We start from the raw sequence: 23,976 nt of genomic DNA, 5'->3' as shown, positions 1-23,976 counted from the left end.
CCGTCTAAACCCTGATTGGCGGGGCTGAAACACCCTAATAAATCCAAGGATCTCTCCAAATCCCCCCCAGTCTGCTCAGGGGGATGGTAAAAACCATTTTTATTAAAATTCTGGGTTGAAACACCCAAACCCCCCCCAAAATCCGCTGGGACACCCCAAAATCGTCTAAAACCTCATTGGCGGGGCTGAAACCCCCCAATAAAATCCCAGAATCTCTTTAAATCGCCCGCAGTTTGCTCGGCCGGATGGGCACGACCCTTTTTATTACAATTCTGGGGGTGAAACCTCCCAAAACCCCCAAAACGTCCCAAAATTTCCCCAAAATCCCCAAAATTCCCCCAAAAGCAGTCCGGAGGGGGGCGCGGAGAGGGGCGTGGTTTGAATAGCTAATAAGGCGGGGGCGCGGCTCTTCTGACCAATCAGAGCGCGGCATGCAAATGAGTTGTGGGGGGCGGTGCAGATCTCGCGCGCTACGGCGAGTTCTCGCGAGAGTTGCGGGCGGCGGCGGCGGGATGGGAGCGCCGAGGTGCGGCCGGGGAGCGGCGGAAAACGGGCGAAAACGGGGGAAAACGGGCAAAAAGTGGCGAAAAGCGGCGGCCCAGCACGCCGGGGCACACGGAGAGGCGGCTGCTGGCGCTGGGTGGGGTGGGGGGGGGATGTCAGGCCGTGCTGCGGGGCAGGCACTGCGTGGGGGATGGGGGATGGGGTGGGGGAGGCTCGGAGAGGTTTTGGGGTGAAGCCGCGGGGGTTTTGGGGGTGTCCCGGGGGTTTTGGGGGGCTCCGTGACACGGTGCTGCCCGCAGATGCCCCGGCACTGCTCCGCCGCCGGCTGCTGCACCCGCGACACGCGCGACACGCGAGGCAGAGGCATCTCCTTCCACCGGTGAGCGACCCCCGGGCGGGGAAGGGACCCCCAAATCCCCCCGAGGCTGCCCCGGCAGCGCGGACCCCTCCCGGCAGCGCTGTCACCCACCCCGAGCCACGGTGTCCCCCCCCCGAGCAATGGTTTGTCCCAGTGTCCCCCCCCCCTCACAGCAATGGTCTGTCCCAGGTGTGTCCCCCCCTCTCACAGCAATGGTCTGTCCCAGGTGTGTCCCCCCCCTCACAGCAATGGTCTGTCCCAGTGTCCCCCCCCCCACAGCAATGGTCTGTCCCAGGTGTGTCTGTGTCCCCCCTCACAGCAATGGTCTGTCCCAGTGTCCCCCCCCCTCACAGCAATGGTCTGTCCCAGGTGCAGGTGTGTCTGTGTCCCCCCCCACAGCAATGGTCTGTCCCAGGTGTGTCTGTGTCCCCCCTCACAGCAATGGTCTGTCCCAGGTGTGTCTGTGTCCCCCCCCACAGCAATGGTCTGTCCCAGGTGTGTCCCCCCTCACAGCAATGGTCTGTCCCAGTGTCCCCCCCCCCACAGCAATGGTCTGTCCCAGGTGTGTCCCCTCTGTCCCTATGTCCCCTCCCTCTGGTGTCCCCTCAGCCGTGTGTGGCCCTGTCCCCGTGTCCCTGACCCTGTCCCCAATGTCCCCTCGGTGTCCCCTCAATGTCCCAATGTCCTCTTGGTGTCCCCACTGTCCCTGCTGTCCCCACTGTCCCCAGTGTCCCTGTACAATGTCCCCAAAGCCCCCAATGTCCCCAACGTCCCCTCAGTGTCCCCAGCGTCACCATTCCCCAATATCCTTCCAATGTCCCAATGTGCTCTTGGTGTCCCCACTGTCCCCAATGTCTCCTCAATGTCCCCAATGTCCCCATCATCCCCTGGTGTCCCCAGTCCCCCCAATGTCCCCTCAGTGTCCCCAATGTGCCCACTATCCCCTCAATGTCCCAAACATCCCTGGTGTCCCCACTGTCCCCAGGCTGCCACAGTGGGAGGACCCTTGCCGGACGCCATCCCTGATGTCCCTGTACAGCGTCCCCAATGTCCCCAGTGTCCCAATGTCCCTGATGTCCCCACTGCCCCAATGTCCCCAACATCCCCAATGTCCCAATGTCCCCTCAATGTCCCCTCTGTCCCGATGTCCCCAGTGTCCCCAATGCCCCAATGTCCCCAATGCCCCCAATGTCCCCAACATCCCCAGTGTCCCCAATGTCCCCTTGGTGTACAAATGTCCCCAACATCTCCCAATGTCCCCAACATCCCCTCAATGTCCCCAGTGTCCCCAATGTCCCCTCAGTGTCCCCTCTGTCCCGCTGTCCTCAGGCTGTCGCGGTGCGAGGACCCTTGCTGGGCACCATCCCTGATGTCCCCGGTGTCCCCAACATCCCCATTGTCCCCATTGATGTCCCCATTGTCCCCAACGTCCCCAATGTCCCCAGTGTCCCTGTACAATGTCCCCAAAGCCCCCATTGTCCCCAATGTCCCCTTGGTGTACAAATGTCCCCAACATCCCAGGCGTCCCCAACGTCCCCAACATCCCCAATGTCCCCTCAGTGTCCCTGCTGTCCCCTCAATGTCCCCTTACTGTCCCCTTACTGTCCCCAGGCTGCCACGGTGCGAGGACCCTTGCTGGGCGCCATCCCTGATGTCCCCAATGTCCCCAATGTCCCCAACATCCCCATTGTCCCCAATGTCCCCTTGGTGTACAAATGTCCCCAACATCCCCAATGTCCCCAACATCCCCTCAATGTCCCCAGTGTCCCCAATGTCCCCCCAATGTCCCCTCACTGTCCCCAGGCTGCCGCGGCGCGAGGACCCCCGCCGGGCGCAGTGGCTGGAGAACAGCCGGCGCCGGGACCCGGCCGGGGGCGGCCGCTGGGACCCCAGCTCCAAGTACATCTACTTCTGCTCGCAGCACTTCGAACAGTCCTGCTTCGAGCTGGTGGGCTACAGGTGAGCTACAGGTGTGTGACAGGTGTGTGCAGGTGTGTGCAGGTGAGCTCCAAGTACATCTACTTCTGCTCACAGCACTTCGAACAGTCCTGCTTCGAGCTGGTGGGCTACAGGTGAGCTACAGGTGTGTGACAGGTGTGTGCAGGTGTGTGACAGGTGTGTGCAGGTGTGTACAGGTGAGCTCCAAGTACATCTACTTCTGCTCACAGCACTTCGAACAGTCCTGCTTCGAGCTGGTGGGCTACAGGTGAGCTACAGGTGTGTGACAGGTGTGTGCAGGTGTGTACAGGTGTGTGCAGGTGTGTACAGGTGTGTGCAGGTGTGTGCAGGTGTGTGCAGGTGAGCTCCAAGTACATCTACTTCTGCTCACAGCACTTTGAACAGTCCTGCTTCGAGCTGGTGGGCTACAGGTGAGCTACAGGTGTGTGCAGGTGTGTGCAGGTGTGTGCAGGTGAGCTCCAAGTACATCTACTTCTGCTCGCAGCACTTTGAGAGCTCCTGCTTCGAGCTGGTGGGCTACAGGTGAGCTGCAGGTGTGTGACAGGTGTGTGACAGGTGTGTGCAGGTGTGTGCAGGTGTGTGACAGGTGTGTGACAGGTGTGTACAGGTGTGTGCAGGTGTGTTCAGGTGTGTGCAGGTGTGTGCAGGTGAGCTCCAAGTACATCTACTTCTGCTCGCAGCACTTTGAACAGTCCTGCTTCGAGCTGGTGGGCTACAGGTGAGCTACAGGTGTGTGACAGGTGTGTGCAGGTGTGTGCAGGTGTGTACAGGTGTGTGCAGGTGTGTGACAGGTGTGTGCAGGTGAGCTCCAAGTACATCTACTTCTGCTCGCAGCACTTTGAGAGCTCCTGCTTCGAGCTGGTGGGCTACAGGTGAGCTACAGGTGTGTGACAGGTGTGTGCAGGTGTGTGCAGGTGTGTTACAGGTGTGCACAGGTGTGTGCAGGTGTGTGCAGGTGAGCTCCAAGTACATCTACTTCTGCTCGCAGCACTTTGAACAATCCTGCTTCGAGCTGGTGGGCTACAGGTGAGCTACAGGTGTGTGCAGGTGTGTACAGGTGTGTGACAGGTGTGTGCAGGTGTGTGCAGGTGTGTGCAGGTGTGTACAGGTGTGTGCAGGTGTGTGCAGGTGAGCTCCAAGTACATCTACTTCTGCTCGCAGCACTTTGAACAGTCCTGCTTTGAGCTGGTGGGCTACAGGTGAGCTACAGGTGTGTGACAGGTGTGTACAGGTGTGTGACAGGTGTGTACAGGTGTGTGACAGGTGTGTGCAGGTGTGTGACAGGTGTGTGCAGGTGTGTACAGGTGTGTACAGGTGTGTGCAGGTGTGTGCAGGTGTGTATAGGTGTGTATAGGTGTGTGACAGGTGTGTGACAGGTGTGTGCAGGTGTGTACAGGTGTGTGACAGGTGTGTGCAGGTGTGTTACAGGTGAGATTTTGGGGGTCCCAGGAGGGGTTTGGGGGGTCCCAGGTGATTTTGGGGGTCCCAGGTGAGGTTTGGGGGGTTCCAGGTGAGGTTTGGGGGGTCCCAGGTGATTTTGGGGGTGCAGCTGAGAGCCCCCCCAGGTGTTCCAGGTGTTCCCCAGGTTTTGGGATCCCCCCAGTTTTGGGCTCCCTCCAGATTTTGGGGTCCCCTCCCCGGTTTTTTGGGTCCCCCCACCCAGTTTTGGGGTTCCCCCCTATTTTGGCTCTCCCCGGTTTTGGGGTCCCCCCAGTTTTGGGTCTCACCTGGTTTTGGGTCCCGTTCCCCCCCGGTTCGGGGCTTCCCCCCCCCCCCCCCCCCGATTTTGGGGTCCCCCCCGATTTTGGGTCCCTCCGGTTTTGGGATCTGCCCTGATTTTGGGGATCCCCTCGGTTTCAGGGTCCCCCTGACTCGGGGTCCCCCAGTTTCGGGGATCCCCCCCTGGTTTCGGGGATTTCCCCCCGGTTTTGGGTCCCCCCGATTTCGGGGATCTCCCCCCGGTTTTGGGGATCCCTCCCCGATTCGGGGTCCCCCCGATTTTGGGGATCCCCCCCGGTTTTGGGATCCCCCTCCCCGATTCGGGGTCCCCCCGATTTCGGGGATCCCCCCCTGGTTTCAGGGATCCCCCCCCCCTGTTTTGGGTCCCCCCGATTTTGGGGATCCCTCCCCAATTCGGGGTCCCCCCGGTTTTGGATCTGCCCCAATTTTGGGATCCCCCACCCCCCGATTTGGGATCCCCCGTTTTGGGCTCTGCCCCGATTTCGGGGTCCCCCGTTTTTGGGGTTCCCGGTTTTGGGGTCCCCCTGACCGGGGGTCCCCGCAGTGGCTACCACCGGCTGAAGGAGGGCGCCGTCCCCACCGTGTTCGCCCCCGGACCCCCCCGGACCCCCCGGCCCAAGCCCCCCCCGGGCCGGGACCCCCCAAAAACGACGCGGGGCAGCCGCAGGTGGAGGTGAGCCGGGCCCGGGGGGGTTTGGGGGGTCCCGTGGGGGATTTGGGGGGGTCAGGGGGGGATTTGGGGCATCCTGGGGGGGATTTGGGGGGTCCTGGGGGGGATTTGGGGGGCTTGGAGGGGATTTGGGGGGATCCCAGGGGGCTTTGGGGGGCTCAGAGGGGATTTGGGTGGGCTCGGAGGGGATTTGGGGGGCTTGGAGGGGCTTGGAGGGGGTCTCAGGTGGATTTGGGGGGGTCCCATGGGGGATCTGGGGGGGTTGGAGGGGATTTGAGGGGGTCCTTGGGCAGATTTGGGGGGCTTGGAGGGGATTTGGGGGGTCCTGGGGGGAGGTTTGGGGGGATTTGGGGGGAATTTGGGGGGTCCCGGGGGGATTTTGGGGGGTTTGGGGGTCCTGGGGCAGATTTGGGGGGGCTCAGGGAGAATATGGGGGGCCTTGGAGGGAGGATTTTGGGGGTCCCGTGGGGATTTTGGGGGTCCCGTGGGGATATTTGGGGCCCCCCCAGTTCATCCCAGTACAGCCTGAGCCTTCCCCCTTCCCTGGCGGGACCCCCGGACCCCCCAATTCTCCAAGACCCACCCAAAATTCCTGCTGGACCCCCCAAAATCCCCCCAGGACCCCCCAAAATCCCCGGGAACCTCCGGGGTTGTTTGGGGGTCTCTGTGGGGCTGTTTTGGGGTCTCTGAGGGTATTTTTGGGGGTCTCTCAGGGGGTCTCTGCCGGGATATTTTGGGGTTCGCTCCAGGGGTGTTTTGGGGGTCTCTCCCGGGGTGTTTTGGGGGTCTCTGAGGGTGTTTTGGGGGTCTCTCAGGGGGTCTCTCCAGGCTGGTTTTGGGGGTCTCTCCAGGGTTGTTTTGGGGGTCTCTCAGGGGGTTCTCTCTGGGGCTGTTTTGGGGTCTCTGAGGGTGTTTTGGGGGTCTCTGGGTGTCTCTCTGGGCTGTTTGGGGGTCTCTCCAGGGCTGTTCTGGGGGTCTTTCTGGAGCTGTTTTGGGGGTCTCTCTGGGGGTCTCTCCGGGGCTGTTCTGGGGGTCTCTCTGGGGGTCTCTCTGAAGCTGTTCTGGGGGTCTCTCCCAGGTTGTTTTGGGGGTCTCTGTGGGGCTGTTTTGGGGGTCTCTCTGGGGTTCTCCAGGGCTGTTTTGGGGGTCTCTCTGGGGGTCTTTCTGGAGCTGTTCTGGAGGTTTCTCCAGGGCTGTTCTGGGGGTCTCTCCGGGGGGTTTTGGGGTCTCTCCGGGGCTGTTTTGGGGGTCTCTCTGGGGCTGTTTTGGGGATTTTCTGGGGGTCTCTCCAGGGGGTTTTGGGGTCTCTCCAGGGGGTTTTGGGGTCTCTCCAGGGCTGTTCTGGGGGTCTCTCCGGGGGGTTTTGGGGTCTCTCCGGGGCTGTTTTGGGGGTCTCTCTGGGGCTGTTTTGGGGATTTTCTGGGGGTCTCTCCAGGGGGTTTTGGGGTCTCTCCAGGGCTGTTTTGGGGTCTCTGGTCTGACCCCATCCCTCCCCCCACAGACGGGACCCCCGCCCGCCCCCGGTGCGTCCCCCGCTGCCCTCGTCCGTCTCCTGCTTCCCGCGGGACTCCCGGGACCCCGGCCCACCCCCGGCCGGCGACCACGGCGGCGTCCCGGCCCTTCCCGGCCCCTCGGGCTCCATCCCGGAACCGCTCCTGGTGGCCACGGGCGAGGAGGTGTCCACCAGCGGCCCGGCCCTGCCCGAGGGACCCCCGGGACCCCCGGAACCGCCGGGACCGCCGTCGCCGTCGCTGTTCATGCTGCGGCTGCCGCCGCGGGCGGGCTCCTACATCCAGAGCGAGCACAGCTACCAGGTGGGCAGCGCGCTGCTCTGGAAGCGCCGCGCCGAGGCCGCGCTGGACGCGCTGGACAAGGCGCAGCGGCAGCTGCAGGCCGTGAAGCGCCGCGAGCAGCGCCTGCGGCTGCGCCTGGCCGAGCTGCAGAGGGACAGGAGAGCGGCCCCCGAGCCGCGCAGGAGCTCCAAGCAGCGCCCGCTGGAGCTCCAGGGGGACAGGAGAACGGACCCCGAGCCGCGCAGGAGCTCCAGGGAGAGCCCGGTGGAGCTCCAGGGGGAGAGGAGAGTGGAGGAGCTCCAAGGAGAACCTGGTGGAGCTCCATAAGGAGAGGAGACGGGACTCAGAGCTGTGGAGGAGCTCCAGGGAGAGCCCGGTGGAGCTCCAGGAGGAGAGAGCCGAGGAGCTCCAAGGAGAACCTGGTGGAGCTCCATAAGGAGAGGAGAGCGGAGGAGCTCCAAGGAGAACCCAGACCTGTGGCTGGTGGAGCTCCATAAGGAGAGGAGAGCCGAGGAGCTCCAAGGAGAACCCGGTGGAGCTCCAGGGGGAGAGGAGAGCGCAGGAGCTCCAGGGAGAACCTGGTGGAGCTCCATAAGGAGAGGACAGCCGAGGAGCTCCAAGGAGAACCTGGTGGAGCTCCAGGGGGAGAGGAGAACGGACCCCGAGCCGCGCAGGAGCTCCAGGGAGAGCCCAGTGGAGCTCCAGGAGGAGAGAGCCGAGGAGCTCCAAGGAGAACCTGGTGGAGCTCCAGGAGGAGAGAGCCGAGGAGCTCCAAGGAGAACCTGGTGGAGCTCCATAAGGAGAGGAGAGCCGAGGAGCTCCAAGGAGAACCTGGTGGAGCTCCAGGGGGAGAGGAGAGTGGAGGAGCTCCAAGGAGAACCTGGTGGAGCTCCGTAAGGAGAGGAGAGCCGAGGAGCTCCAAGGAGAACCCGGTGGAGCTCCAGGGGGAGAGTAGAACCGAGGAGCTCCAAGGAGAACCTGGTGGAGCTCCATAAGGAGAGGAGAGCGGAGGAGCTCCAAGGAGAACCCGGTGGAGCTCCGTAAGGAGAGGAGAGCGGAGGAGCTCCAAGGAGAACCCAGAGCTGCGGCTGGTGGAACTCCATAAGGAGAAGAGACGGGACTCAGAGCTGTGGAGGAGCTCCAGGGAGAGCCTGGTGGAGCTCCAGAGGGAGAGGAGATGGGACTTGGAGCCGTGGAGGAGCTCCAAGGAGCTCTGGTGGATCTCCAGAGGGACAGGAGAGCTGAGGAGCTCCAAGGAGCTCTGGTGGATCTCCAGGGGGACAGGAGAGCTGAGGAGCTCCAAGGAGCTCTGGTGGATCTCCAGGGGGACAGGAGAGCTGAGGAGCTCCAAGGAGAACGGAGGAGCTCCAAGGAGCTCTGGTGGATCTCCAGGGGGACAGGAGAGCCGAGGAGCTCCAAGGAGCTCTGGTGGATCTCCAGGGGGACAGGAGAGCCGAGGAGCTCCAAGGAGCTCTGGTGGATCTCCAGAGGAACAGGAGAGCCGAGGAGCTCCAAGGAGCTCTGGTGGATCTCCAGAGGGACAGGAGAGCCGAGGAGCTCCAGGGAGCTCTGGTGGATCTCCAGAGGGACAGGAGAGCTGAGGAGCTCCAAGGAGCGCCCGGAGCTCCTCGGAGGTGGAGGACCAGCAGGGCGCTGAGGAGCTGGAGGAGCTCCGAGGTTCGTGAATAAAGGATTTCCAATTTTCTGCGTGGGGGAATTTGTGGGGGAAATTTGGGGAATTTATGGGGATTTTAGGGGGAATTGGTGGGGATTTTAGGGGGAATTTGTGGGATTTTAGGGGGAATTTGTGGGATTTTAGGGAGAATTGGTGGGATTTTAGGGAGAATTTGTGGGATTTTAGGGAGAATTTGTGGGATTTTAGGGGGAATTTGTGGGGATTTTAGGGAGAATTTGTGGGATTTTAGGGGGAATTTGTGGGATTTTAGGGAGAATTTGTGGGGATTTTTAGGAGAATTTGTGGGATTTTAGGGAGAATTTGTGGGATTTTAGGGGGAATTTGTGGGATTTTAGGGGGAATTTGTGGGATTTTAGGGGGAATTTGTGGGGATTTCTGGAGGAAATTTCTGGAGTTTGTGGGGGGAATTTGTGGGATTTTAGGGGGAATTTGTGGGATTTTAGGGAGAATTTGTGGGGATTTTTAGGAGAATTTGTGGGATTTTAGGGGCAGGGGAAGGAATCGTCACTCCGGGAATGGGGAGTGAGGTGGGAAACTGGGGGGAAATTCCCAAAGATTTGGGGAATGAGGTGGGAAACTGGGAGAGAATTCCTAAATTGGGGAGTGAGGTGGGAAACTGGGAGAGAATTCCTAAAGATTTGGGGAATAAGGTGGGAAATTGGGAGAGAATTCCTAAATTGGGGAGTGAGGTGGGAAATTGGGAGAGAATTCCTAAATTGGGGAGTGAGGTGGGAAATTGGGAAGAAATTCCCAATTTGGTAAATGAGGTGGGAAATTCCCAATTTAAGGAATGAGGTGGGAAATTGGGGAAAAGTTCGATGGGATATTGGGATGAAATTCCCAATTTGGGGAACGAGGTGGGAAATTCCCAATATAGGGAATGAGATGGGAGCCAATCCCAAAAAATCCCCAAAATCCCCCAAATCCTTGGGCACCCGAAAAACGGGAATTAAAGGTTGAATTTCCAACTGAATGACACCAAACCTCCCCAAAGTGCTTGATTACCCCTAATTAGTTTTTATTAATTACCCCGGGGCCGTCACCTCCCTGGACCAACTGCGGAGTTGCTACAGTCCCAAAAAATCCCCAAAATCCCCCAAATCCTTGGGCAGCCAAAAAATGGGAATTAAAGGTTGAATTTCCAGCTGACTGACACCAAACCTCCCCAAAGTGCTTGATTACCCCTAATTAGTTTTTATTAATTACCCCGGGGCCGTCAGCGCCCTGGACCAACCACTGAGTTGCTACAATCCCAAAAAAATCCCAAAAATCCCCCAAATCCTTGGGCAGCCAAAAAATGGGAATTAAAGGTTGAATTTCAGGTTAACAACACCAAACCTCCCCAAAGTGCTTGATTACCCCTAATTAGTTTTTATTAATTACCCCTTGGGCCGTCACCTCGCTGGGGCCACTGCGGAGTCGCTACAATCCCAAAAATATCCCCCAAATCCTTGGGCAGCCAAAAAACGGGAATTAAAGGTTGAATTTCCAGCTGAATGACACCAAACCTCCCCAAAGTGCTTGATTACCCCTAATTAGTTCTTATTAATTACCCCGGGGCCGTCAGCACCCTGGACCAACCGCGGAGTCGCTACAACCCCAAAAAAATCCCCCAAAAATCCTTCGGCAGCCGAAAATCGGGAATTCAAAGTTTAATCTCCAGCGGGGTGGCGCCGCCGCCCAGCCGAGCGGCCGCTTATTAATTAGCCCTAATTAGGCTCTGCTAATTAGAGGGCGAGGCGCCCGTCGCGGATGGCGGCGAAGGCGGCGGCGCTCAGCGGCACGTAGGAGCGGCGCGCGGCGTCGCGGAAGAAGAGCCGGTCCCTGACCAGGCCGGGGTCGAAGCCCTCCTTGACCAGGTTGGTCTTGCACTGCTTGAAGGTGCCGGTGGTCTCCAGAGCGGCCTGGGGACAGGGACACGGCGTCGGGAAAACGCCGGGAAAGCGCCAGGAAATCACCGGGAAATCATGGGGAAATCACGGGGAAATCATGGGGAAATCACCGGGAAACAGCCGGGAAATCAACGGGAAATCACAGGGAAATCGCTGGGAAATCACAGGGAAATCATGGGGAAATCACTGGGAAATCATGGGGAAATCACGGGGAAATCACGGGGAAATCATGGGGAAATCACCGGGAAATCACGGGGAAATTACGGGGAAATCACCGGGAAATCATGGGGAAATCACAGGGAAATCAGGGGGAAATCAGGGGGAAATCAGGGGGAAATCATGGGGAAATCAGGGGGAAATCGGGGAAATCAGGGGGAAATCTCCGGGAAATCACCGGGAAATCACCGGGAAATCGTGGGGAAATCACGGGGAAATCATGGGGAAATCGCCGGGAAATCACGGGGAAATCACGGGGAAATCATGGGGAAACCACCGGGAAATCACTGGGAAGCCAACAGGAAACCACCGGGAAATCAACAGGAAACCACCGGGAAATCAACAGGAAACCACCGGGAAATCACCGGGAAACCACTGGGAAATCAGGGGAAAATCACCGGGAAATTGCCGGGAAACCGCCCGGAAATCACCGGGAAACCACCGGGAAACCAACAGGAAACCACGGGGAAGCCACCGGGCCGGTGTTGGCAAAGCTCCGTGACGGTGTCAAGGAACCGCCAAGATGGCGCCGGGGACACCGCCCGGCTGTGCCGCGGCGCCGGCGGAGTCGGGAGATGCAGGGGGACTTTGGCACCGGGCGGCGCCCCTTGGTGCCAGGTGACCCCCGTTAGCCTCAAGAGGCCACCACTGGCATGAGGTGGCCACCACTGGCATGAGGTGGCCACCATTGGCCCAAAGTGACCACCACTGGTGCCAGGTGACCCCCGTTAGCCTCAAGAGGCCACCACTGGCATGAGGTGGCCACCATTGGCATGAGGTGGCCATCACTGGCATGAGGTGGCCACCATTGGCCCAAAGTGACCACCACTGGTGCCAGGTGATCATCATTGGCACAGGGTGACCATCACTGGCATGAGGTGACCTCCACTGGCACCAGGTGACCCTTGTTGGCACCAGGTGGCCATCTCTGGCACGGTGACCTCCATTGGCCCCTGGTGACCCTTGTTGGCACGGGGTGGCCACCATTGGCCCAAAGTGACCACCAAAGGCACGAGGTGACCCCCATTAGCCTCAAGAGGCCACCATTGTCCCCAAGTGACCCCTGTTGGCCCCAAGTGACCCCCATTGGTCCAAAGTGACCACCACTGGCACTGGGTGACCATCATTGGCACAGGGTGACCATCACTGGCATGAGGTGACCTCCATTGGCACCAGGTGACCCCCGTTGGCACCGGGTGGCCATCACTGATACGAGGTGACGCCTGTTGGCACCAGGTGACCTCTGTTGGCACCAGGTGACCCTCACCGGCAGCGGGGTGACCCCCACGCTGTCACCAGGAGACCCCGGCGGCGTCGGCGGCACGGGGTGAGCGACGCCACCGTGGGGAACCGGGGGGACACCAATGGTGGGATGGGCACTGGAGGAGCTCTGGAGTCTTCTCCAACCCAAACCATTCCACGGTTCCACCTGACCATGACCAAAACTGGGTGACCCTTGAAGTCTTCTCCAACCCACAACATTCCATGATTCCACCTGGCCATGATGGACCTGGATGAAATTCAACGCCTCCTCCAACCCAAACCATTCCATTATTCTACCCAACCGTGACCCAAACTGGGTGACCCTTAAAGTCTTCTCCAACCCACAACATTCCATGATTCCATCCTGCCATGAGGGAGCTGGATGACCTCTAAAGTCTTCTCCAACCCAAACCACTCCATGACTCCAACCAGCTGTGATTGGGACTGGAGGAGCTCTGGAGTCTTCCCCAACCCAAACCATTCCATGATTCCACCTGACTATGATCAACCCTTTCAGTCTTCTCCAACCCAAACCATTCCATGATTCCACCTGACTATGATCAACCCTTTCAGTCTTCTCCAACCCAAACCATTCCATGATTCCACCTGACTATGATCAACCATCAAAGTCTTCTCCAACCCAAACCATTCCATGATTCCATCCTGCCATGATTGGAACTGGAGGAGCTCTGAAGTCTTCTCCAACCCAAACCATTCCATGATTCCACCTGACTATGATCAACCCTCACAGTCTTCTCCAACCCAAACCATTCCATGATTCCACCTGACTGTGATCAACCCTTAAAGTCTTCTCCAACCCAAACCACTCCATGATTCCATCCTGCCATGATGGACCTGGATGAGCTCTGAAGTCTTCTCCAACCCAAACTACTCCGTGATTCCATCCTGCCATGACTGGAACTGGAGGAGCTCTGGAGTCTTCTCCAACCCAAACCATTCCATGATTCCACCTGACTGTGATCAACCCTTTCAGTCTTCTCCAACCCAAACCATTCCATTTTTCCACCCAGCTGTGATTGGAACTGGAGGAGCTCTGGAGTCTTCTCCAACCCAAACCATTCCATGATTCCACCTGACTGTAATCAACCCTTAAAGTCTTCTCCAACCCAAACCACTCCATGATTCCATCCTGCCATGACTGGAACTGGAGGAGCTCTGGAGTCTTCTCCAACCCAAACTACTCCGTGATTCCACCTGACTATGATCAACCCTCACAGTCTTCTCCAACCCAAACCACTCCGTGATTCCACCTGACTATGATCAACCCTCACAGTCTTCTCCAACCCAAACCATTCCATGGTTCCGTCCTGCCAGGACCCAAACTGGGTGACCCTTAAAGTCTTCTCCAACCCAAACCATTCCATGACTCCACCCAGCTGTGATTGGACCTGGAGGAGCTCTGGAGTCTTCTCCAACCCAAACCATTCCATGATTCCACCTGACTGTAATCAACCCTTAAAGTCTTCTCCAACCCAAACCACTCCATGATTCCATCCTGCCATGATGGACCTGGATGAGCTCTGAAGTCTTCTCCAACCCAAACTACTCCGTGATTCCATCCTGCCATGACTGGAACTGGAGGAGCTCTGGAGTCTTCTCCAACCCAAACCATTCCATTTTTCCACCTGACTATGATCAACCCTCACAGTCTTCTCCAACCCAAACCATTCCATGGTTCCGTCCTGCCATGACCCAAACTGGGTGACCCTTAAAGTCTTCTCCATCCCAAACCATTCCATGGTTCCACCCAGCTGTGATTGGAACTGGAGGAGCTCTGAAGTCTTCTCCAACCCAAACCATTCCATGATTCCATCCTGCCATGATTGGAACTGGAGGAGCTCTGAAGTCTTCTCCAACCCAAACCACTCCATGATTCCACCTGACTATGATCAACCCTTTCAGTCTTCTCCAACCCAAACCATTCCATGATTCCACCTGACTGTGATCAACCCTTAAAGTCTTCTCCAACCCAAACCACTCCATGATTCCATCCTGCCATGATGGACCTGGATGAGCTCTGAAGTCTTCTCCAACCCAAACTACTCCGTGATTCCATCCTGCCATGACTGGAACTGGAGGAGCTCTGGAGTCTTCTCCAACCCAAACCATTCCATGATTCCACCTGACTGTGATCAACCCTCACAGTCTTCTCCAACCCAAACCATTCCATGGTTCCGTCCTGCCATGACCCAAACTGGGTGACCCTTAAAGTCTTCTCCATCCCAAACCATTCCATGGTTCCACCCAGCTGTGATTGGAACTGGAGGAGCTCTGAAGTCTTCTCCAACCCAAACCATTCCATGATTCCACCTGACTATGATCAACCCTCACAGTCTTCTCCAACCCAAACCATTCCATGATTCCATCCTGCCGTGATTGGAACTGGAGGAGCTCTGGAGTCTTCTCCAACCCAAACCATTCCATGATTCCACCTGACTATGATCAACCCTCACAGTCTTCTCCAACCCAAACCATTCCATGATTCCACCTGACTGTGATCAACCCTTTCAGTCTTCTCCAACCCAAACCACTCCATGATTCCACCTGACTATGATCAACCCTTTCAGTCTTCTCCAACCCAAACCATTCCATGATTCCATCCTGCCATGATGGACCTGGATGAGCTCTGAAGTCTTCTCCAACCCAAACTACTCCGTGATTCCATCCTGCCATGACTGGAACTGGAGGAGCTCTGGAGTCTTCTCCAACCCAAACCATTCCATGATTCCACCTGACTGTGATCAACCCTTTCAGTCTTCTCCAACCCAAACCATTCCATGGTTCCATCCTGCCAGGACCCAAACTGGGTGACCCTTAAAGTCTTCTCCAACCCAAACCATTCCATGACTCCACCCAGCTGTGATTGGACCTGGAGGAGCTCTGGAGTCTTCTCCAACCCAAACCATTCCATGATTCCACCTGACTATGATCAACCCTCACAGTCTTCTCCAACCCAAACCATTCCATGATTCCATCCTGCCATGATTGGAACTGGAGGAGCTCTGGAGTCTTCTCCAACCCAAACCATTCCATGATTCCACCTGACTGTGATCAACCCTCACAGTCTTCTCCAACCCAAACCATTCCACGACTCCACCCATCCGTGATCGGTCTCTCTGGTGCCGGACCGCCCCCACCCCAAGTCCAACCCCACCACCCGAAGCCCCCCCGGGAGGCCCCGGGGCAGGCGGGTCCCTCTGACCTGGATGCGGACGAAGCGGGGCGCGGCGTAGGCGGGCAGCGTCTCCTCCGTGAAGGTGTAGAGCTTGTCACCATCGAAGGTGGCGCCGTCCTTCAGGCGCACGGCGGCCATGCCGCAGCGGCCCTCGCACCCTGCCGGCGTCGCCCGCGGTCACCTGGGGCCACCTCATCTCCTTGGGGTCCACCTGAGGCCCCCCTTGGGCTACCGGGGTGGCCGAACGTGGTTTTGGGTGGCTCCCTCCCGGTTCTGGGGTGGCCTCAAAGCAACTCTGGACCTTCCAAAGTCACTTTGGAACCTTCTCGGAGGTGGCTCGGACCCTCCGGGGACGCGTCACCCGCCCGGGACGCCCCCCCACCAGCTCCTTGTTTCGGTGGCGACTCACCCGGCACGGCCACGCCGTAGACGTTGACCTCCTGGATGAAGCTCACCAAGCCCAGCACGGCCTCCACCTCCGTGGTGGCCACGTTCTCCCCTTTCCAGCTGGCGAGGAGAAGGCCCGGCGCCGTGAGTGGGACATCGGCGCCCGGCCCCCACCCGCGGGGACACGCGCCGGTGGGGTGGGCCTGGCGCTCACCGGAAGGTGTCCCCGACGCGGTCCTGGAAGTAGATGAACTTCTCGGCGTCCATCATGAGGAGGTCGCCGCTGTTGAAGAAGGCGTCGCCTTTGGCCAGGACGTCCCTGAGGATCTTCTTCTGGGTCTTCTGCGAGTCGCCGGCGTAGCCGTGGAACGGCGTGTTCTTGGTGATCTTCACCACCAGCAGCCCCGTCTCACCTTCACGGGGAGGAAGAGGAAGGGTTGGGGCCACCTCCTGCCTCGGTTTCTCCCGGGGCTTCCTGGTGGCTCCAGGAGGTCGTGGTGGCTCGGGCGCTCACCGGGCCGGGTGGGGATGCAGAGGCCGCGCTCGTCGCGCGCCGGCGCCTCGCGCTCCACGTCGTAGCGGATCAGCTCGAACGGCGCGAAGAACTGCGGGGTGGGAGAGCCGGGAACGGCCGGAATGTCCTCCCCGTGGAACGTTCCAGAACGTCCTCCCCGTGGAACGTTCCGGAATGTCCTTCCCGAGGAACGTTCCAGAACGTTCATCCCGCAGAACATTCCGGAATGTCCTCCCCAAGGAACGTTCCAGAACGTCCTCCCTCCCCAAGGAACGTTCCGGAATGTCCTTCCCAAGGAACGTTCCGGAATGTCCTCCCCAAGGAACGTTCCGGAATGTCCTCCCCAAGGAATGTTCTGGAATTCCTCCCCAAGGAATGTTCCAGAACGTCCTCCCCAAGGAACGTTCCGGAATGTCCTCCCCAAGGAACGTTCCGGAATGTCCTTCCCAAGGAACGTTCCGGAACGTCCTCCCCAAGGAACGTTCCGGAATGTCCTCCCCAAGGAACGTTCCGGAATGTCCTCCCCAAGGAACGTTCCGGAATGTCCTTCTTGTAGAAATTTCTGGAATCTCCTTCCCAAGGAACGTTCCGGAACATCCTTCCCGCGGAAAATTCCAGAATTTCCTTCCCATGGAAAATTCTCGAATTTCCTTCCCACGGAAAATTCCAGAATTTCCTTCTTGTGGAAATTGCCAGAATTTCCTTCCTGTGGAAATTTCCGTAATTTTCTTCCCGCGGAAAATTCCAGAATTTCCTTCCTGTGGAAATGGCCAGAATTTCCTTCCCTTGAAAATTCTGGAATTTCCTTTCCGCGAAAATTCCAGAATTTCCCTCCCGTGGAAAATTCCGGAATTTCCTTCTTGTAGAAATTTCTGGAATCTCCTTCCCGTGGAACATTCTGGAATTTCCTTCCGGCAGAAAATTCTGGAATTTCCTTCCCGCGGAAAATTCAGGAATTTCCTTCCTGTGGAAAATTCTGGAATTTCCTTATTGTGAAAATTTCCAGAATTTCTTTCCCAGCTTATGCCCAAAAATCTGATTTTTGCAGCTTTTCCTCCATTTTAACTTTTACTCAAAATCCGATTTCGCATCTTTTCCTCCATTTCACCTTCCCTCCAAAATCTGATTCCGCATCTTTTCCTCCATTTAACTTTTACTCCAAAATCCAATTTGTCATCTTTTCCTCCATTTAACTTTTGCTCAAAATTCGATTTCCGCATCTTTTCCTCCATTTAACTTTTACTCCAAAATCTGATTCCTCATCTTTTCCTCCATTCCCCCTTCCCTCCAAAATCTGATTCCTCATCTTTTCCTCCATTCCCCCTTCCCTCCAAAATCTGATTCCTCATCTTTTCCTCCATTTCCCCTTCCCTCCAAAATCCGATTTCTCATCTTTTCCTCCATTCCCCCTTCCCTCCAAAATCCGATTTCTCATCTTTTCCTCCATTTCACCTTTCCTCCAAAATCCGATTCCTCATCTTTTCCTCCATGTCACCTTCCCTGCGCGCCCGACCCCGCGCGCGGCGCTCACCCTGAGGAAGGCGTTGGCGCGGCCCACGGCGCCCACGCGGCCGCTGTAGTTGACGAAGCCGGCGTTGCCCTCGGTGGCGCCGTAGAACTCGCGCACGGCCACGGGCCCGAAGCGCCGCTGGAAGTGCCGCCACACGTCGGCCCGCAGGCCGTTGCCCAGCGCCAGCCGCACGCCGTGCGCCCGCTCCTCGGCGCGCTGCGGGGACACATGGGTGGGGGGCACCTCGGGGTGCGGCCGGCGCGTGGAGGAGACCACCCAGTGGTGGGTGGGTGGGTGGGGGTCTCACCTCGGGGGCGTTGCACAGGTAGCGCATCAGCTCGCCCACGTACTGGATGACGGAGACGTTGTAGCGGCGGCAGTCGGGCCAGAATTGGGAGGCGGAGAACTTGGAGCGGAGGACGCAGGTGGCTCCTGGGGTAGGGCGTGGGGATGGGGCGGCAAGATTGGGTGGTTTGTCTCTGTTGTTCGTCATCCATCCATCCATCATCCATCCATCCATCCATCCATCCATCCATCCATCATCCATCCATCCATCCATCCATCCATCCATCATCCATCCATCATCCATCCATCATCCATCATCCATCCATCATCCATCCCTCGTTCCATCCATCCATCCGTCCATCCCTCCCTGTCCCGCCGCCCTCCCGGCCGTTCCCGGTCCCATCTCCATGTTCTCCGTGTCCGTACCGACGTCCAGGCAGCCGCCCAGCCCCACCAGCAGCCCGGCCGAGTGGTAGAGCGGCAGCGTGGTGTAGACGACGTCGTCGGGCCGCAGGCCGCAGATCCGGCCCAGGCTGGCCACCATCATCAGCTTCAGCTCCGTGATCACCGCGGCCTTGGGCAGCCCTGTGGGACAGCGCCCGGGTGGGACAGGAGAGGAGGAGACCCCCAGGACCCCTCCAAGCTGCCAGTGTGTGGACATGGCCAGGACACACCTGGCCCAGGTGAACCCGCCATGGGCCCACCATGGTCAGCATTGGAGGAAGACCCCCAGGCCCCCTGGACACTGCCCATGTGTGGCCATGGCTGGGACACACCTGGCCCAGGTGGATCCACCATGGTCAGGGCTGGAGGAAGACCCCCAAGATCCCTCCAAGCTGCCCATGTGTGGCCATGGCCGGCACACACCTGGCCCAGGTGGACCTGCCATGGTCAGGGCTGGAGAAAGAACCCCAGGTCCCCTGGACACTGCCCATGTGTAGAGATGGCTGGGACACACCTGCCCCAGGTGGGCCCACCATTGTCATGACTGGAGGAAGACCCCCAGGCCCCCTGGACACTGCCCATGTTTGGCCATGGCTGGGACACACCTGGCCCAGGTGGACCAACCATGGCCAGAGCTGGAGGAAGACCCCCATGACCCCTCCAGTGCTGACCTGCCCATGTGGACATGGCCAGCACACACCTGGCCCAGGTGGATCCACCATGGCCAGGGCTGGAGGAAGACCCCGAAGACCCCTCAAAGCTGCTCATGCATGGACATGTTCAGGACACACCTGGCCCAGGTGGACCAACCATGGTCAGGGCTGGAGGAAGATCCCCCAAGACCCCTCCAGTGCTGACCTGCCCATGTGGACATGGGTGGGACACACCTGGCTCAGGTGGATCCACCATGGCCAGAGCTGGAGGAAGACCCCCAGGCCCCCTGGACACTGCCCATGTGTGCGCATGTCCGGGACACACCTGGCCCAGGTGGACCCACCATGGCCAGCATTGTAGGAAGACCCCCATGCCCCCTGGACCGTCCCACCCCACCCCGGCTCACCGGTGGTGCCGGAGGTGTAGATGTACATGGCCCGGGAGTCGCCGGTGACGCCGGCGCGGAGCTCGGCGGGCGGCGGCTCGGCGGGCGCCGCCTCGATGGTGGGCAGCAGCGCCTCCACGCCCGGCGTGGGCGACGCCGCGCTCAGGTAGAAGACCTCGACGCCGTCGCGCCGCAGCTTGGGCAGAACCTCCTCCACCGCCTCGCGCAGCTCTGCGGGGACACGGGGGACACGGGCAGGTGGCACCAGCCGGGCACCTGGCCAGGTGGGCACCCCCAGGTAGACCCAGGTGATCTGAGGTTCCCAGGTGGGCACCCCGGTATCCCCAGGTGGGCACCTGGCCAGGTGGGCACCCCTGGAACCAAGGATGAGGGTCCGAGGTTCACAGGTGGGCACCCAGGTACCTCCAGGTGGGCACCTGGCCAGGTGGGCACCCCTGGAACCAAGGATGAGGATCCGAGGTTCCCAGGTGGGCACCCCAAGGTACCCCCAAAGGGGCACCTGGCCAGGTGGGCACCCCCAAAATAATGGATGGGTGTCCAAAAGACTCAGGTGGGCAGAGCCAGAATGGGTGGATGGGCCGAGGTCCCCAGGTGGGCACCCAGGTATCCCCAGGTGGGCACCTGGCCAGGTGGGCACCCCTGGAACCAAGGATGAGGGTCCGAGGGCCCCAGGTGGGCACCCAGGTACCTCCAGGTGGGCACCTGGCCAGGTGGGCACCCCTGGAACCAAGGATGAGGGTCCGAGGTTCCCAGGTGGGCACCCCAAGGTACCCCCAAAGGGGCACCTGGCCAGGTGGGCACACCCAAAATCATGGATGGGGGTCCAAAGGACTCAGGTGGGCACCCCAGGTATCCCCAGGTGGGCACCTGGCCAGGTGGGCACCCCTGGAACCAAGGATGAGGGTCCGAGGTTCCCAGGTGGGCACCCCAAGGTACCCCCAAAGGGGCACCTGGCCAGGTGGGCACCCCCAAAATAATGGATGGGGGTCCAAATGACTCAGGTGGGCACCCCAAGGTACCCGCAAAGGGGGTGCCCTGAGCACCCCAAGGGGGTCCCTGACCCCCCCCCCACCCATCCTGAGCACCCCAAGGGGTCCCTGACCCCCCCCACCCATCCTGAGCACCCCAAGGGGGTCCCTGACCCCCCCACCCATCCTGAGCACCCCAAGGGGGTCCCTGACCCCCCCACCCATCCTGAGCACCCCAAAGGGGTCCCTGACCCCCCACCCATCCTGAGCACCCCAAGGGGTCCCTAACCCCCCCCACCCATCCTGAGCACCCCAAAGGGTCCCTGACCCCCCCACCCATCCTGAGCACCCCAAGGGGTCCCTGACCCCCCATCCTGAGCACCCCAAGGGGTCCCAACCAGCCGGGCCCCACAGTGACCCCACACGGGGTCACCCCGAAGGGAGCCCCGATCCCCTGGGGGCACCCAGGGGTGACACAGGCAGGGACGGGGACACACAGGGACACACGGGGACACACCCAGGGGTGACACAGACAGGGACACAGGGGGACAGTGACACACCCGGGGACAGGGACACACCCGGGGACAGTGACACACCCAGGGACAGTGACACACCCGGGGACAGGGACACACCCGGGGACAGGGACACACACAGATTCAGGGACACACAGGGACACACCCAGGGGTGACACAGACAGGGACACAGGGGGACAGTGACACACCCGGGGACAGGGACACACCCGGGGACAATGACACACCCAGGGACAATGACGCACCCGGGGACAGTGACACACCCAGGGACAGTGACACGCACAGGGACAATGACACACCCAGGGACAGGGACACACCCAGGGACAGTGACACGCACAGGGACAGTGACACACCCAGGGACAATGACACACCCAGGGACAGGGACACACCCAGGGACAGTGACACGCACAGGGACAGTGACACACCCAGGGACAGGGACACACACAGATTCAGGGACTACACAGGGACACACCCGGGGACAATGACACACCCAGGGACAATGACACACCCAGGGACAGGGACACACACAGGGACAGGACACGCACAGGGACAATGACACGCACAGATTCAGGGACTACACAGGGACACACCCAGGGACAGTGACACGCACAGGGACACAGGGACACACACAGGGACACAAGGACAGCCATGTCCAAGGTGTGACACACACACAGGGACAGGGACAGGGACACACACAGTGACACACAGGGACACACACAGTGACACGCACAGGGACAGGGACACACCCGGGGACAGGGACACGGACAGTGACACACACAGGGATGCACCGAGGGACAGTGACACACACAGGGACACAGGGACACACCAGGGACACAGGGACAGCCATGTCCAAGGTGTGACACACACACAGGGACAGGGACAGGGACACACACATGGACACACAGAGACAGCGACACACACGGAAACACAGGGACAGCCATGTCCAGGGTGTGACACACACACAGGGACAGGGACGCAAACAGTGACACAGAGGGACGCAAACAGTGACACACCCAGGGACACACACAGGGACAGGGACACACAGGGACACAGGGACAGCCATGTCCAGGGTGTGACACACACACAGGGACAGGGACAGGGACAGGGACAGGGACAGGGACAGGGACAGGGACAGGGACAGGGACACACACAGTGACACACAGGGACACACACAGGGACACACAGGGACACAGGGACAGCCATGTCCGGGGTGTGACACACACACAGGGACAGGGACAGGGACAGGGACACACAGGGACACACAGGGACAGGGACACACACAGAGACAGCCATGTCCAGGGTGTGACACACACACAGGGACACAGGGGGACACACACAGTGACACACAGGGACACACAGGGACAGGGACACACCAGGGACACAGGGACAGCCATGTCCAGGGTGTGACACACACACAGGGACACAGGGGGGACACACACAGTGACACACAGGGACACACAGGGACAGGGACACACACAGGGACACAGGGACAGCCATGTCCGGGGTGTGACACACACACAGGGACAGTGAGACACCCAGGGACACAGAGGGACACACACAGGGACAGGGACACACACAGGGACACAGGGACAGTGACACAGTCAGGGACAGCGACACACAGGGACACAGTGACACACACACAGTGTCACACACGAAGGGACAGTGACACACGTGCAAACCCCCCCCACCCCACTTGCCCTCACTGGGACTGGCCACCACTGTGGTGGCCTTGGTGGCCACAAACCCCCTTGAACACTGCATTGTCCCCTCTCACCAGGGCTGGCCACCACCGTGGTGTCCTTGGTGGCCACAAACCCCCTTGAACACTGCATTGTCCCCTCTCACCAGGGCTGGCCACCACCGTGGTGTCCTTGGTGGCCACAAACCCCCTTGAACACTGCATTGTCCCCTCTCACCAGGGCTGGCCACCACCGTGGTGGCCTTGGTGGCCACAAACCCCCAGGTACCACACTGTCCCCTCTCACCAGGGCTGGCCACCACCGTGGTGTCCTTGGTGGCCACAAACCCCCTTGAACACTGCATTGTCCCCTCTCACCAGGGCTGGCCACCACCGTGGTGTCCTTGGTGACCACAACCCCACCAAACACCGCGCTGTCCCCTCTCACCAGGGCTGGCCACCACCACGATGGCTTTGGTGGCCACAAACCCCCTTGAACACTGCATTGTCCCCTCTCACCAGGGCTGGCCACCACCGTGGTGTCCTTGGTGGCCACAAACCCCCAGGTACCACATTGTCCCCTCTCACCAGGACTGGCCAGCACCATGATGGCTTTGGTGGCCACAAACCCCCAGGTACCACACTGTCCCCTCTCACCAGGGCTGGCCACCACCGTGGTGGCCTTGGTGACCACAACCCCACCAAACACCGCGCTGTCCCCTCTCACCAGGGCTGGCCAGCATCACGGTGGCCTCGGCCGCCTCCAGCGCGTGCCGCAGCGCCCGGCCCCTGACGTTGCAGTTGAGACAAGCCATGGGGCAACCCAACTTGGCCAACGCTAGCCACGTCCACAGGTAGGCCGGCTCGTTGGGCAGGAACACGGCCACGGTCCGGCCGCCGCGCAGCCCCAGGCGCCACCGCAGGGCCCAGGCCGCGCGGTTGCTGCGCCGCTCGATGTCCTCGAAGGTGTAGGTCTGGTCCTGGAAGAGCAGCAGCGGCCGGCGCGGCCGGAGCCGCGCGTGGCTCCGGAACACGTCCAGCAAGGTGACCGCCGGCCGGCCGGCCAAGCGCCGGCGGCACCGCAGCGATGACCGCGTCATGGTGACGAAGAACGCCAAATCCTCCCACAGGTACGGCGCCGACCGCGCCGCGGCCACCGCCACCACCAGCACCACCACCAGCACCACCAGCAGCACCACCAGCAGAACCGGCGGCAGCTCCATGGCCAGCAGCACGACGCGGCCGCTGGCCAAGGTCCGCCCGGTGACCTTTGGGCCGGCCGTGCCGGCGGCGCCCGGGTCCGGAGTTCGCCG

The 23,976-nt window shown here is 59.9% G+C and overlaps 2 protein-coding genes and 1 long non-coding RNA gene across 5 annotated transcripts; 2 read left to right on the top strand and 1 right to left on the bottom strand.

Annotated features, from left to right (window-relative positions):
- The first annotated feature begins 451 nt into the window (after positions 1-451).
- THAP7 (THAP domain containing 7) lies at positions 452-8,729 on the top strand. 3 transcript variants are annotated; one of them, XM_085565840.1, is made up of 6 exons: positions 452-526; positions 804-883; positions 2,666-2,821; positions 5,106-5,234; positions 6,733-7,334; positions 7,807-8,729. In XM_085565840.1, the coding sequence occupies exons 2-6, from the start codon at positions 804-806 to the stop codon at positions 7,821-7,823; spliced, it is 984 nt and encodes a 327-aa protein (XP_085421966.1). In that variant the 5' UTR covers positions 452-526; the 3' UTR covers positions 7,824-8,729. The 3 variants fall into 3 exon arrangements, with proteins under 3 accessions (XP_085421966.1, XP_085421965.1, XP_085421964.1); XM_085565839.1 differs by lacking the exon at positions 7,807-8,729 and adding an exon at positions 7,444-7,651; XM_085565838.1 differs by lacking the exon at positions 7,807-8,729 and adding an exon at positions 7,422-7,651 and having other exon boundaries at positions 453-526; positions 6,733-7,361.
- On the top strand, positions 3,376-5,094 carry LOC146763968 (uncharacterized). Its single transcript, XR_014951008.1, has 3 exons — positions 3,376-3,396; positions 3,429-3,735; positions 3,767-5,094. It is a non-coding gene; the product is annotated as an uncharacterized LOC146763968 (long non-coding RNA).
- Positions 8,730-10,357: 1,628 nt separating the features above from the next.
- SLC27A5 (solute carrier family 27 member 5) lies at positions 10,358-23,920 on the bottom strand. The gene is made up of 10 exons (XM_077789857.2): positions 23,391-23,920; positions 19,488-19,697; positions 18,410-18,568; positions 18,006-18,130; positions 17,720-17,914; positions 16,189-16,279; positions 15,889-16,087; positions 15,697-15,794; positions 15,315-15,445; positions 10,358-10,624 (listed from the first exon to the last, which is right to left on the bottom strand). The coding sequence occupies exons 1-10, from the start codon at positions 23,884-23,886 to the stop codon at positions 10,448-10,450; spliced, it is 1,881 nt and encodes a 626-aa protein (XP_077645983.2). The 5' UTR covers positions 23,887-23,920; the 3' UTR covers positions 10,358-10,447.
- Positions 23,921-23,976: the final 56 nt, after the last annotated feature.

This window comes from Lonchura striata, chromosome 37, assembly GCF_050655825.1.
Source record: "Lonchura striata isolate lonStrDom1 chromosome 37, ASM5065582v1, whole genome shotgun sequence".
In the NCBI taxonomy this organism is placed as follows: domain Eukaryota; kingdom Metazoa; phylum Chordata; class Aves; order Passeriformes; family Estrildidae; genus Lonchura; species Lonchura striata.
Note: the sequence above shows the minus strand (reverse complement) of the source record. Positions and strands in the feature narration are given on the sequence as shown.